This window comes from Thunnus albacares, chromosome 17 (assembly GCF_914725855.1).
Source record: "Thunnus albacares chromosome 17, fThuAlb1.1, whole genome shotgun sequence".
Taxonomy (NCBI): Eukaryota; Metazoa; Chordata; class Actinopteri; order Scombriformes; family Scombridae; genus Thunnus; species Thunnus albacares.
In genome coordinates this window covers 3752550-3767686 of record NC_058122.1, presented here as the reverse complement: position 1 = coordinate 3767686, position 15137 = coordinate 3752550, and the positions used below count along the sequence as shown (strand labels likewise).

At 36.9% G+C, this 15137-nt stretch overlaps 1 protein-coding gene across 2 annotated transcripts; it reads right to left on the bottom strand.

Annotated features, from left to right (window-relative positions):
* Positions 1 to 301: 301 nt before the first annotated feature.
* cln3 (CLN3 lysosomal/endosomal transmembrane protein, battenin) lies at positions 302 to 14576 on the bottom strand. 2 transcript variants are annotated; one of them, XM_044332214.1, is made up of 16 exons: positions 14426 to 14576; positions 14218 to 14291; positions 14073 to 14100; positions 12086 to 12182; positions 11858 to 11944; positions 11153 to 11232; positions 9888 to 9973; positions 8182 to 8254; positions 7158 to 7301; positions 6786 to 6925; positions 4885 to 4937; positions 4725 to 4793; positions 4523 to 4578; positions 4329 to 4422; positions 2846 to 2986; positions 302 to 2520 (listed from the first exon to the last, which is right to left on the bottom strand). In XM_044332214.1, exons 2-16 carry the CDS (start codon positions 14270 to 14272, stop codon positions 2404 to 2406), a joined length of 1320 nt encoding a protein of 439 aa, XP_044188149.1. In that variant the 5' UTR covers positions 14273 to 14291; positions 14426 to 14576; the 3' UTR covers positions 302 to 2403. The 2 variants fall into 2 exon arrangements, with proteins under 2 accessions (XP_044188149.1, XP_044188148.1); XM_044332213.1 differs by having other exon boundaries at positions 14218 to 14576.
* Positions 14577 to 15137: the final 561 nt, after the last annotated feature.

The following is a 15137-nucleotide window of genomic DNA, read 5'->3' as shown; positions in this document are numbered from 1 at the left end:
AATAAGTAAAAAACATTAAGCATTACAAGTCTAAGACCTCTGAATAACTATTGGTATTACACATTTAATGTACTTAAATGCATATTTCACCAATTTAACAACATATATGACTGTCCCACATTAGTAAAACCAGCTGTCCCACATTTCAAACCACATTTCTAAAATGAGGCAATAAAAATGACTGGAATAAAAACTAAAAACATGAAAAATGTTTTCACTATATCATAGCATATTTTAACATAATCTGATAACAATTGGCAACTTTGCTTCATTTATGACAAATCAATACCTCAACATTAAATTAGGCAAAACTTTTTATTTTACATGATAATTACTTTCATGCTTTGAGGCCAAATCTTTAGTCCTCCATTCAACACTTAAAAACCTGAATTTATTAAAATCAAATATGCAATTACATCTTATGCTGTTAAATCAACAGTAAACCTTGAAATATTTTAATAATGTAAAAATATGTGGAAAAAAGCACAGACAGAAACAATATCATTGAGTCATAACAAAGTTATGACAATTGTACAGTAGCAGCATTATATAAATTTGTTGGTAGCTCAATTTCAGTAGGAATGTGCATACTGGTGTGCGGTTGAGAAAAGTTTAAGATAGTATAAGAGAAAACAGGGTGTGAACACAATCACCAGGAAAAAAGTATATCATTATAACGGTAATGATTATCATTATTTGTAAAATCATATGTGAAACCAAGTTTACTTGCATTACTTAGTTTTTTGCAGCAAATAAAAAAAGTGCACAACAAAGACAAACTGTATTGATGATGTTAACAATGATGACAGGCACATCCAAAATATATTCCTATTGTTTTGCATCTTTTGTCGTGACACCTTTTCACTGTCTTTATAAAAAAAAATCCACGTATAAAGACCTCTCTGCCTAAAAGGCATTTTTCAATCATGACTGGTTTTCGGTCACTGCAAAAAGTAAAACGAAAGCATTAATATACTGTATTTCAGAGTCATTAGATAAGAAATAACCTGATTCAACCTGGTTCAGAAGGCACAGTAAAACACTGTCGTAGGCTGAGGAGCTTCTGACTTATGAATAGGATTGTTCTAGTAATGCAGAGTTTCTTCTGTTCATAGAAGCAACTATGTATCATTTACAACTTAGTGCCATACTGGCATGTTACTTACATGTTAGTTAAAATGATGTCGCAACAGTCAGTATGCAATAGTTGGAGCCTTTGGTTGTGTCCATGTATTGAGGACATAACATGTAACAATGACATAATACTATAATAATTTAGATATCTCAAACCATCAGTAGTAAATAAAAATAAACCTTAAAAAATGTGCAATTATCACATAAGGTTTGTTATGTTGTCAGCCAAGACCTAAAGTACCAATCATTCTACTGAACCATCTTCGATTTTAAAGTCGCACTAAATGGCAGCCAGAGGTTAACCCTTTAAAACGTGAAGACTACATTATCCTAAAAGAGGTCAGTAAGTGAGGGTCAGTAAAATAATAGTTTTTATCCTGAACTCGTGTAGTCTGCTGTTTGGTCAGTTCACATTCCATGCTTGCTGTCTGCTAATAGTAAGCACTTCAAATTGCATGACAAGACAAAGATGCGATAGGTGCTACTTTTGAAGATGAGATGCATGTCTCTGTCCCTGTCTTATCAGGAACGTGTCACACTGTTCATCTGATACTGCATTTCTTCATTTTGTCTTACTATTAACATGCTCACTGTTAACTGATCTGCTATTCTTAAGTTTTATTACAGCTGTGTTTACTGTGTTAAATTAATGCAAACTGAACATTTGCTGCCCTGCTGTAGCCGCTTCCCATTAACAGTTTTTCACAATTGAGCCACATTAAGGCTTTTCTTGTGACGCAGCCAGAGGAAACGCAGTTTGTTACCGAGGTTAGTGCACAACTAATATTGGTCTACAAAACAAGCTATGAGCATTCTCTGCATTTTATGACAGCATCATCAGTTTTTCATTTAGTGCAGTTTGTGCAAACCAGCAAACCTGTAAGACAATATTAAAGCTTTTACCATTCCTGTTGTATGGAAAATCACTTATGTCATGGGATCATGGGCTCGGATCACAGTTGCTCACATCATGACCCGGCATGTAGATCCCAAAAATCAGCATTAGTTGATCACTGGGAGTTGGTGAAAAGGTTTAGTCACTGGTAAGTGATTCTCTTTCTGGATGGTTCGCTCAGGGTGATCAGGAATCTGCATAGTGCGGCTTTAATTACAGCATGTGCAGTCAATATTTATATGTAGAAGTAAAGTCTGCTTTAGTCCGATGATCTAAAACTCATTTAATATTAAAAAAAAAACATTCCTCACATGGAACACACACTTGTCTTGCTTATTCATCGTCAGTGGTCACTGGTCAGTGTGTGGGCTGGGTCATAGAGAACAGAAGTATCTGTGGACAGGGAAAGCAGCCATTCCAGCCAGGGCTATACCCAGACTGTCTCCTACACTGGCAGCGGCCATGGCAAACTCCCTCTGTCTGTCTTCAGTCTGTGGGAGAAAACAGAGAAGTAGGCATGAACACACACTTCTTTGGACTGAGACACAACACAGCTACAACAAAACAGCAGCCTACATACTGTGGGGCTTGGTAATATGGCAAAGAAATGTATCACAATAATTTTGTTGATAGATACATATGATAGATATACATCTGTTTGAATCTGAGAGCAGCAGAGTGGTGGCTTTGACATGACTCTGTTGCTGTACTGATTGAATTAGTGCTTTGGAAATGTACATTATCCTGATTACAAGTAGACATGGATGACGTTTTGAGTTTGCATTAACAAACCAACTGACAGACAGTTGACCTGACCTCCTTGCTGATGAAGTAGAAGGTGTTGACATATGCAGCTCCACCCAGCAGACCCTCATAGAGGATTATAGCAAACACCAGCCAGGCACTGGGCAGGAACTGGTAACGCACTGCGAACAGAAGCAGCACTGCATTCACCACCTGTAGAGCACAGAGAGAAGAGGAGGGGAAGATGGGAAAACAGAGTCTGGCAATCTGCACTTTGATACAAGTTTTTGCGAGTCACAAGCTAACTGCAGTGGAAAACAGATGAGACAGCAGTCACAAGTTGAACCCAAACAGAAATGTCACTTGACAAATGCTGCTGACGTGCTGATACACCACCTGACATACCTGAGCTTTTAGCAATGTTTGCAGTACTGACATGGCTATTTCAAGTGTATTTTTGCTACTCTTTACAGGTTATCACTGTGCCAATTACTATTCAAAGTTTCAAAGGTTCAAAGATCTGTACGGCAGAACTTTGGATATTTGACACTGGAAACACTGATAACTGTTAATGGTTTGTTTATTAACAGCTTGGGTCATATAACCAACCTGCTTTGTAAAATGAATTACCAATACAAAGTGTTGCCTACATAATAAACTGACAATATTCTCTACACAGGCACTGATGTGCATTGCAAATAAACATCCATGAATCTGCTTGGAAATCACAGAAAAAAAATGCTCTCCCTATAAATCCAGAATTTTCCTTCACGTTTTTAAATTGTCTTTAGTATCAAAGTAATCCAGTAGTAGATAGTTAATTGTACACCAATGTACAGAAACTACTAATAGCTGATTCAGCATACATTTAATAGTGTCAATCTGCAAACAGGTCAACGAATAAAGTTTTTAAAAATTACAGGTAATAATTTCGCCGGCCAATAGGCGGCATGTTGTTCTGACAAGAATTAACATGGTATCCATATAATGGTGATTATCAGGTAAAACAATATACAACTACTGTAAGAACTACAAATAAAGAACTGGCAAATAAATTCTTAACCTCTCATTCCCATAATCCCATCAAAATCCAAGCCTTTCTAACAACCATATAATTCAATTGTGCTTACTGCAGTTCATTACAATTTTTACCAGTATGTACCTACATTCACATTGTAAATACTGTATCTATGTTATTATGTTAATGTTTGTCTAAAAAAAAATAAAAAATACTTCAGTTACCTTATGTATTCCAGCGTTTATATGTAATGTGGCAACTAAATTATGCTGAGAGCAAGCATTTTTAAACATATACTATAATTCACATTTAACATATGCACCTATCAAGCTCATAACTTTTGACTTAAAAAAAAGTAACCTTGAGCAGAGTGTTTCTACAACCTTAGAGAAGTCATTTTAGTTGAATGATCTTAACCTTAACTCAGTTGCCATGTGCAGAAATTAAAGGAATATCCAACCAAAAAATATTGGCTGTGACCATTTTGCAAAAGTATTTGTAAAAATAAAAAAAAAACTCCCTATCTCTATTTCTCACCTGCAGCAAAGCGAGAGCCCACAGTTTCCTGATCTTCACGCAGCACAGGGAGGATCGAGACACGAGCACACCGACCTGATACAGCGTCTGATACCTGAGCACACATACAAATAACAACCAGATTGAGGTCTACATCCTCAAACTCTAAATCAAGTGAATTCCTTCAGAATAACATTCCAGTAAGGAAAACTAACCAGCGATACTGCTCTGCATGGGACAGGAAAAACTTTGGGAAATACAGGAGTTCCATCTGGAAAAGGAAACATCTGAGTTATTCTGGGCTCAATATGTATCACTGCTGTATATACTGGGCTCCAAATACACACAAATTACTTGTTAAGAGGATAAACAGTGCAGTAGAGTGGATGTGACGCCAGAGGGCACCACAAAACTTACCAAGCCCTGGTTAATGAAGTATTCAGCAAAATAGACCAGGCCCAGAGGAAACACAAACTTCAGCAAGCCCTGCTCACAAGAATTAAGATGAAGAACAGTGTAACTTGACAAAGTGCAATAAAAATACTCTGGTGTGAAGTTCAGTTAGGAGTACACTTACTCTGATGACATGCAGCTTGTCTTTGAGGGTGAGAGGTCCAGTACTGCCGGCCTCTGTTACATTCAGGAGGAAGAGAGAGAACATGGATATTCAATAACAAACAGCAGTGCTTTAAAATTACACTTCCTTCACATAAACAGTGTGGCACAGAGGACAAGGAAATGACAAATGGAAAAGATGAGAAATCAGACACACAGGTCATTAAAAACATGACACTGCTTTAGACTTTTTGTCTTGTTACAGAAAAATAAATTTGACTCATCAGCCTGAATCACACCTGTCTAGCATTTTAAAAACTGTTGTAGTGGTGTGATCGACACAGACCATACATATGAATCAGTCCAAACAAGTGATCTAGTGCTTTGTTTTCACCGTCCTCTGGAGCCACTGAAGTGCTTCATGCAGAAATGAAAGTGTGTGCAGTCAAAAAATGCAATGACCGCTGAGAGAAGTCTGGTCAATAACAACCTCTTTTCTGTATATTAAGTAGGCAGCTGGAATAAGGATGTGGTTAGCCTAGCTTAGCTTTATAACATGTTCCCAGACATGATCGGTGAGCACAGGTTCTCATCTCTACACAGGCAGAAATCTTCACTGTAAAGAGACACTGCACAAATTCACTGCACCCAGCTGCTGGAAAGAAACAAGAAAGTTCCAGTTATGAAGTAGTCCAAGTGGTTCCAGCATGCATCTCCCCCTAAAACCACAATTTTTACATTTCTGTTTATGTACAGATTAAGCAAATGACTAAATGAATGACTCGGCATGTTAATCAGTGAAATTTAGAGGTGTTGGTAGGTGCAGTTTTTCACTTTTGGCAGAGCCAGGCTAGCTGTTAAACTCTGCTTCACAGGCTAACCATATGTGGTTAGCCTGTGAAGCTAGGCTAACCACATCCTGACTCTAGCTCCATACTTAGCAAGACGTGAGAATGATATCATATTTTTATCTCACTCTTGGAAATAAAACAAAGTATTTTCCATATTTCACATGTCATGCACACCCTAAAATCAGGATAATCAGCTAGTCTAACCTAGCTTAGCACAAAGATAAGCAGGGGAAACTGTTAGCTTGGAAACTGTTAGCTATTCTGCCTCTGCATACTCTTTGATTGAGTATATGTATACACAGTCACTGTATATGCAATGTGTATGAGCATCTTAATGTATTTATGTGCATGTCTTTGTGTACATATGCACATATAAAATGGGATACTTTGTCACATTTCAAGAGATAACATAAACTGCCTACCTGGCATTAATATCATATGGTATTTAAAAAAATGTTTTGTATCATAGCCACGTATTTGCATATATTTTTTTATGATGATAAATTATAATTATTTGTTTCATTATTGTTAGTATTTAATTTATTTGTTCTACATGTTTATTTTGTCGTTTTTTTCTGTTCGGCCAGTGGTTGATAAGAAGGAAATGGACAAGTTGGACTAGGAGGTTTGGTTTTTTCTACTTTTGCTCTTTGAAATCTTATCAGGTCCATCATATCAAACCTGGGAATCAGTTTTCACTGGTACATAGAGTTGATTTCTCCTGACAAATCCTCCCACATACTATCACTATCAAGGCTAACATACAATATCTGAATGACACACAGCATCCTCAAACAAAACCAAGATAAAACTATTTGGGTGACTAAGGTTATCTGACCGCTTGGTTTACCATATTTTCACGAATGTTTAACACCCAAGAAGTCTTAAGGATGATAATGAATGTATTGCACAACTGCAGCTAATATAAAACTCTGCTGTTAGATTAGCCGACTCACCAACCAACAAAACATGTTCAGCTTTTACTGGATTTGGTCATTGTATTTTTTAATGTCAAACTATTTTTAATTAAACCTATTTATCATTTGTAACACGGGTTACACTGAGTTTGTACCTTGGGTTGATTTGTCCTGCTCCTCTTCCTCTGATCCTTCCATCAGCCGCTCTCTCTCGTCTGAGCCCACAGCTGCATGTTCTGTCTCTCTGCTTCTCCACTGAGGTAATGAAGCTGGAGGAACCAGCAGGACAAAATAGCTGGTGTTGGATGGTAAAAACAAGCCAAGGCGTAAGGCGACATGTTGGTATAAGCAAAGAAATGCATTTGCAGTGTGAAATAGTAGCATTGCTTTTTTCCTCATGAAGGTAATGGCTCTGAGCAAGTCATGCTTGTGCTGAAATGTCAGTTTATGGAATGAAGTCTGTCAAGGTGGTTTATGTTTGTTTGCTGCCTACAGAATTTTTTTAATCTTTATTATTCTTTACTTACCTAATCAACATAGCAAACGGGACCACAAGCATGATGAGAAGTGTAATCTGAGGTGACAGGCCGGCTTGGGTGAGGCCCGAGTAGAGGAGGGCTCCAGCAACACCGGCACCACCAGTACCTGAGCCCCAGCCTCCCAGTACATCTCTGAGGCAGATGGGAAACAAATGTTATCAATCTAGATTTAATATCTTTATAAAGACATGTCATAGTGTATGTAATGACCAATAAATTATAAAACCATCAGAACCTGAGAGACACAGATACACACATACATGCACGCACGTCTAATATGGCCTTACTGGTTAGGGAATAGCTTGTTGCCAATGATTTCAGTTGGAAGGGTGGTATTAAAATGAAATTGAATCTTGCTTAAAACAGATTAAATTGTAGTCACATTATCATCACATGGCATTGTGGTTGAATGGAGAGATTGTTTTGTGGTGTGTTTAAGGACATCAAAGATTTCATAGTCAAGTGACAAAAACCACTGAAATCAAGGCTGTCAGATTTTTCACAACGTTTTTAAACAGCCCATCACCACAATATGGAAGTCCATACAAACAGATGAAAAGTTAGCAATAATAAGAATAAAAACACTCATGGTAAGTCACAATTATAAGATATTAAGTCATTATTTTGAGATATTAAGTGAAAAGTATAAAATAAGTCAAAGGTTTTGACTTACTATCTAAAATGTTTGACTCAAAATGTCAGTGTTTTCATTTATGTCATTCCCAAAACTGAATCTATTTTTTTCTTTCCTGGCAGAAATAAGCTTCCATACACTGCATCAATAACAGACACAAAACTTTGACTGGAAGGCAGGACATCAAGTGAAAAACTTGATTGTCATAAGCAATGCAGAGTATTTGCAATGTGTAGTTAACAGACTATAACATGTAAGTTAAAGTTTTCTAAGCTTTGAAATGGTTTATTATATACAGTATTGTATTATAACCTGCTGTTGGAGCCCTTTTCTACTCAGACTACCTTACACTTTACTGTAGGTACAGCTCCTGTTTACCTGCTGTAGAAGACCGTGAGCGAGAGGAAGGACAGTTCTCCCAGTCCAGAGCTGATACTGGCAAAGATCACTCCTACAAACACAGTGGTAGAGAGGTAATCTGAGTGAGAGAAGTACCTTGTTCATGAAGTACAGAGAAGTAATAATCACAGGACGACACACTGATCCTTTTGTTTGACAAGGAAGAAGAATCACATTTTGATGCTGCCATTTTACCTCCATATTACTTCACAGGACCTATTTTTACTTTCAATTTTCTCATGGATCATGTCATTCAAAATGATGACTATTTACTTATTGGTGATTTTAATACAAATGTCAACAATACACTTTAATAAGCCTTTCTCAACATAATAACACATTTAACATAACTGTATTTATTCACAAAAACCATGAGGTTGCATCAGCTCTGCATCCACCCTCTACTGTTTGCTTTTAACTGAGCATTTTCAGTCTGTATCTAACAGAGCCATAGGAGCTCATCTGCCTTGCTTTGTGAATGGGTCCCAGTGTCATCTTTTTGAAAAAATCAAAGGGGATTTTGTGCATTGTCATTTGTTTGTCTGCTCACCTGACACCAGTTTGTCTTGAGTGACCCGACCTCAAGGCTGGATTACCAGCGAGACAGAGCAGGCAACTGCCCCAGGGCCATAAACCTATCAGAGCCACAGAGGTGGCTCAGGCTTACTTTATTTTATTCATTTATTTATCATGTAAAACACATTAACTAACATCAGTATGATGTTAATGTGTCAGATTTAGCCAAATGGCTAAAAAAAGAGGTAGATTTGGCTTAAAGGTTCACTGTGTGGCAACTGGTCCATGGTCATTTGATTAATTGAAAATGTGTTTGTTAATACTGTGTGCACCACTGAAGCAGAATCTAAACTGAGCCTTAAAGGATAGGTTCCCATTTTTTCATGTCTATCTTAAAACAATACTCACATGCCCATGTATCAAATTCTCAGTCCTATTTTTGTGCACAAATGCATTTCAAAGAAAATTTGACAAGTCAAGTGGGCATCTTCCAAAGTTACTGTGCATTTAGTATAATATTCCCTCTCTGTGGTATCATCCAAGGACAAGGACTGTGGATTTTGTCCCTCATCTCTTTTCCTTTAAGAAGGGATTTCTTCACTGCCGGTATGGACAAGAGGAACAATTGCAACGACCAACAACTTTCAATGTACACATGGGCATGTAGTGTTGTTTAAAGACAGACTTGAAAAAATGTGAACCTATCTTTTAAGGTGACACCATCATTATCATGTTACCCCGAACTAATTCATAACTAACACATAGACAGTGCACAGATCGGGAGCAACAGGGTTGTAAATAGGCCGCTATAGCTCATTTTTGCCCTGAGACTGCATAGAGGCTTCATTTTAACTTTTGAGAAGAGCATATTAAGAGAAAGACTTATGTTAAAACATGAGCTTGAACATCGGGTCACTGATTAGTCTTAGCATGGTGATAAATATTTCTATTTCTGTTTATAAGCCATGATAAGACTAAAACGTTATCACATTTCTGTGGAGCAACTGCAGCTGCAACCACTGAGATAAGATGACAGGAAATGAAACCGAGGAGATTTTATGCTGTATCTAACACATCAGAAGCCCAACGCCAAAGGCAGCTCGACCACCAATAATGATAAAAGCTATAACTAAAGATAATAGTAACTGTGGTAGCTTTCAGGTCATTACCTAGAATGCTCATCCACGCAGTCGAAGAGAAGGACACGAGGAGAAAACTTGTTGCTGCCACGATGACACAGAACAACACTCGGAAACTACAATTAAAAGCAAGAATTAGGCAGGAAAATTTCTTTAGGTACAATAATCATGTTGTGCAAAAAAAGCTACCTGATCTTATGTAACCCATGATGATGATGCTGTATTGCTAAAGACTGAAGACAAAACCCCCAGAAAGCTGCTGCACGGGCCTGATAGAACATCATTTGGAAAGAAGTGTTTGCTGCTGTTTCTGGTTTGAAGACTTCAGACAGTCATTAACAACTTTATTTAACTTTATGTTCACTAAGGTTATGTATATAAATGGTTGCAATTCTTACAGTGACATTCAGAGAGTTAAATTCTGTTGGCCTGCCGAATAGTCGACTGCTCAAATGGGACGTTTGTGAAAGTGAATCAGTCTGTGTGTGCTGTGAATCCTCAAATAAAAACTGGTATGATGACAAATGATGGCTGAGGGTTATTTGAGCATGAACAGATAAAGGCTGAGTAAAAAGCATTCAGAGAGAGTAACATTAATTGTGTTGTAATGACTCTGCTCATTTTTCCAAACATTGTTAAGATACTAGGGTTAGGGTGAAACAGCCCACCAGAAAACAGAGAGATTGTGGACAATGAGCTGCTTGGAAGACACAGAACACCTGTGTTGAGTTTCTTTGAAGGTGGTTTAACAGCAATTTAAAAAAAAAAACAACAGTTAAGTGGAAGTGACTGGAAATAATACATGAATGAGAACTGTTTTTGGCTAGAGAAGAGGCTGAAAGCAGCAGAGTGGAATCTGAGTTTGCATTAACTGGGGAACAGGAGAAATATGGAAGGAGTCCTGTCTCTAACATGAACTTGTTTCAAATAAAGGCCCAGTTCTCTCTGCCGGTAATGAAAATAAAGGCTTTAGCCAAAATTTGAAATGAACTAATTAAGATTCATGTATTTGGTAACCACTACATACAAACTATCCGTGTGTGTGCTTAGCTAACACTAGAAGTAAATGAGAAAATGTTTTTTTCTCATTAAGGTGAACCAACACTTAAAGAGTACTGAAAGCTGCAAAATGTTGTAGCCTTGAGATGAAAATTAACTGAGAAATCATTGTTCTATTTCACTGATGGCCCTGATTTAAATCAAATGTTGGTGAGCTGTGGTCAAAGCCAGAGGAATCAATTGTCCACACTGAGGATTTTTATAAAGAGAGTTAGCGGTGATGGCCATCGTCTTACCCATAAGGCAGTTTGTGGATTACAAAGGGAGCGAACAGCTTGATGAGGAGTGTTGGGAGGATGTCGGCTAACAGCACAGCCTGAAGAGGAAACCATCAGAATCAGAGAGAGTTTGTCACTAAAGAGTGTGATGTCCTCTAGATATATGGTATAAATTGTTAGATAAAAGGATAAAAGTAATGTGAAATAATGTAATGTGAATTAAGTAGTTAACTAAAATGATCAGATAAACAGTTGAGATAGCTTGCTAAAAAATAAACAAATGGTTTAAAGGTCCAGCTACAAATGCAAATTTAACAAAATCGACCTAAATATTGATTTTTCAAATTAAAAAAAAATATTGTAACAATTTCCACTTTAGTGTAATGTTACTTAACATCTACTTAAAAATCAACTAAAATGAAAAAGCTTAGAATATGACCAGTGGGGTCAATGAAGGGGTACTTGAGCTCATCTCATAGGTATGTGGGGGTATGTCAGACAAAGACGAATGGGAGCCACTGCTACAGAGCAGTGTTTGTGGGCACCTGTATTGTTTGTATGTTGTGTTGTCATATTAACATTATACTGTAAGTGTGTTTCAACCCCTTATTTTTGTGGATTGGATGAGTTTCTCTCTTGAAGTCTCACTTTGCATATAAATATACAGTACCGATCAAAAGTTTTTGAAGGTTGTCCAGTGTTGTGTAATGAATCTCCATTTACCGCAGTAGAGACAGGATTGCAGTCATAGCGGCTACTGTTGCTACTGTTTCCACCTTGGAAGTCCACAGCAAACGTGGTTGTTGAAGTCTAGAATTTAAGAAAGGAACAGGTGAAAATGAATCATTTGCTTTATAGCTTTATACTGATATAGTTTTATAGTTTTCAAATTCTTTGCAATAACAAATGTGACTGCAAATACAAAATATAAAAATAAAAGTGCTTTCTTACAGATGTTGTGACATTTTCTGACTGTTGTTTTTTAAGGATATCATGGGCGGCGCTCAGCATTACCACATAAGCAAAGTTGTTGCACAATCCGAGGAGCCTGAGGAGGTAATCAGAGGGAGGGATCATTAATACCGGCTAAGCACAATCAGATACATCATTACTTGACAACTAAGCCACAGACTGAGAGGTTTTTCTGAAAGAAAACACCAATAGAACTGTGGATCTAAATCCTATATTTCAGAATCTACAATGTTTGAAGTTAAGCTTTATGTAATCATGTTGCCAGCTCAATTTTCAAAAACATATTTTTATTGCTACAGTACTAATAATATGTATTGTGTAATATATACAGTATACATATGGAATCTTTTAAATTTAGCTTAATATTTCAAATTTCTCAGTGCATCAGTGTTTAATATTGTCTTCTCCTTAATAAAAAACATTTTAAAATATGAATCAGAGTAGGAAAAATGGAATTAAACACATAAACTAAGAATTGAATGGTAACTTTCACGACTCCATAGTTGATTCTACTGACCTTTTTCAGTCTCAAAAAGTATTAAGGTTCAATACCGAGCTCTAATGACATAGTTGTAATTCAAATCCCATTTCTATTTTTCCTGCATGTAGCGCTAATTAGCACTTTCACCAAAAAAAATTCAACAGTCTCTCATAAAGTTTTGTTGTAGCTTGCTAGTAGTTATTTTTCTAATTGTACCAGCTAACTTTTTCTGACTAATTGCATTTCCCTCCTTATGTCACTGCATATTTCTTTAATATTATTTCAACATTTTAAGTTACACTATGTAACCTCTGACAGAAGAAATTGCACATTTTCCCTCATACATATTTTAAGTTGAATTCATCAGCAATATAATTCACTTTTGTTCAATTCAATTAACTTTTTGTTGCTACAGCCTCACTTGGTCTGGTATGACCAGTCACTGATGGTGGCTAATGATAGCTAACTATAGATAGATATTAATGTGTGACTGACATTACTGAGCCAGTTCACTGTCAATACATTTTAGCATTTAGCATCATTTATCCTGTATTTGTCGATTCTGGCCACAGTTCAGCACAAGTCACATAGGTTCACTTTAAGGTGAAAATCATCTGAAACACTTTTGGGAAAAACAAGAATTTTATTTACATCTTTGTTGAAGTTGTCAGGGGTTGCAAATAACCTTTCATTTCTTCAATATAAATCAAACAGAGGGTTTCTGTACCTTTCTGTTTGTCTGAGAGTGAATATAAAAGTATGGACATGCTACACTGCAACAATAAGGCAACACTATGAGGAAGCTGTGAGCTTCATTAGTGTTGACTGTCGTTTCACAGTCAGCACTTCTTTTACTTTATGTCTAATACATTTACATTTACATTTTTCATTTAGCAGACACTTTTATCCAAAGCAACATACATATGAGACTGATACAACACAAGCTGGGATCTAGTCAGGAGACAACACAAGAAGCTTAAGTTTGGGCCCAATAGGCAATGATTGCATAGAAGCAGGTTTTGTTGTTGTTGTTGTTGTATTTGTTGTTTTTCTTGTTTTTTCTCTACCTACAGTCCATCAAGTGCAGAGTTGTTCGCGAAAGAGCTGGGTGTTTAGTCTTTTCTTAAAGATTGAGAGGGACTCTGCATATTGAACAGAGTTTGGTAACTCGTTCCACCACCGGGGAACTACAGAGAAGAGTCTAGCTAGTGACTTAGGGCCCTGTTGTGGTGGTGCTACCAGGCACCTTCCATTGGCAGAGCGTAGTGGGCGGGAGGGAATGTGGACCTGAATGAGGGAGTTCAGGTAGGCAGGAGGCGTTTCAGTTGCTGTAGTGGCTTTAGTGGTTTACGCTGCCATTTGTCACTTTAGTTATTCTACACTTCAGATATAGATGTGATAATTAATCTTCAGTTGAGTTGATCAAATATATGTGTAATGGAAAACCCAGCTTCAGTCAGTGATTTTATAAAAATAGAAACTTACCAAAAGCCAGTCCAGTTGCGCCAACGACCTGTAAATAACAGATAAACAAGAGCATTAGCAACTCACCTTAACGTAACGTGTGAATTTTTAGTACTGTATGTTTATGAGTCAATTCAAATAAACAACTGACAAATGACGGACTCACCATTACTGTCGGAGCTTTGAGCAGGATCTGCGTTAACGCTGGCTGTCTGCTCCATGTTTACAAATCTACACAGGCTGAATAAAAGCAGACCCAGCTAACAGGCTAAATAAAAGAACTAGCAGGCTAACATTTCAAACTGCTGAAACACTCAGGAGACATCGTAGACTGCGTTAATGCTGACACAGACGGCAAGTTCACAACAACTTACAGGCTAAGTTATATTTCTCATGACTGCAGCTGATGTAGTTTATAAACTTTGATGATGTTACCAGACATCCATGAACGTTACATGAAACGCGGTGTTTCACACAAATAAATCCCCGTAGAAACAAAGCCAATCCCGGTCGGTTCCCGTTCGATGACGGGAGACACTTTTTCACAGGAGACACTCTAGCTGGGAATTTATTTCATACAGTGAGAGCGGTGTCTTGTGATATTAAAAAGACAAGACGTTTCTCTAAATGATCTGTGGCTTTGTGACAGCTGGCTAAAAGCAGAACTGTTCCTACTTTCAGCATCACATGTGCCTTTCGGATCATTTTAAACCAACATTTAACATTTATAAGCAGGATATAAACACTTAATACACAATAATGGTTTGACAAAATAATGAAATTTTTTATAACACATTTACAAACTATTTCAAAGTGTGAATGATTATTTAATAACATTTAAAAGTGAATAAATGCTTTTAATAAATAGTTCATGTGTGTACAGTCACAGTATACTGTTATCAAGCTTTCACTAACTGTTAATACATCAGTTACAGGTGTTACATGAGAGGAATTCTAATAGTTGACAAATCAACTGATCAACACAGAAAATACATGTAACAATAATCAAAACTTTAAAATGTTTTCATGTTTGAGTCTACAGTTTTACAAATGCATTATAGTGTGTTATAAATGATTTATTGAGTG

Coding starts and splice junctions, on each gene's coding strand:
- cln3 (XM_044332213.1), bottom strand. CDS start 14,272: ATGGAGCAGACAGCCAGCGTTAACGCAGATCCTGCTCAAAGCTCCGAC. Junction 8,255..9,887: donor TGCGTGGATGAGCATTCTAG/GTAATGACCTGA, acceptor CTGTGTTTGTAG/GAGTGATCTTTGCCAGTATC. Junction 4,794..4,884: donor ACAAGCTGCATGTCATCAGA/GTAAGTGTACTC, acceptor TCTTGTGAGCAG/GGCTTGCTGAAGTTTGTGTT.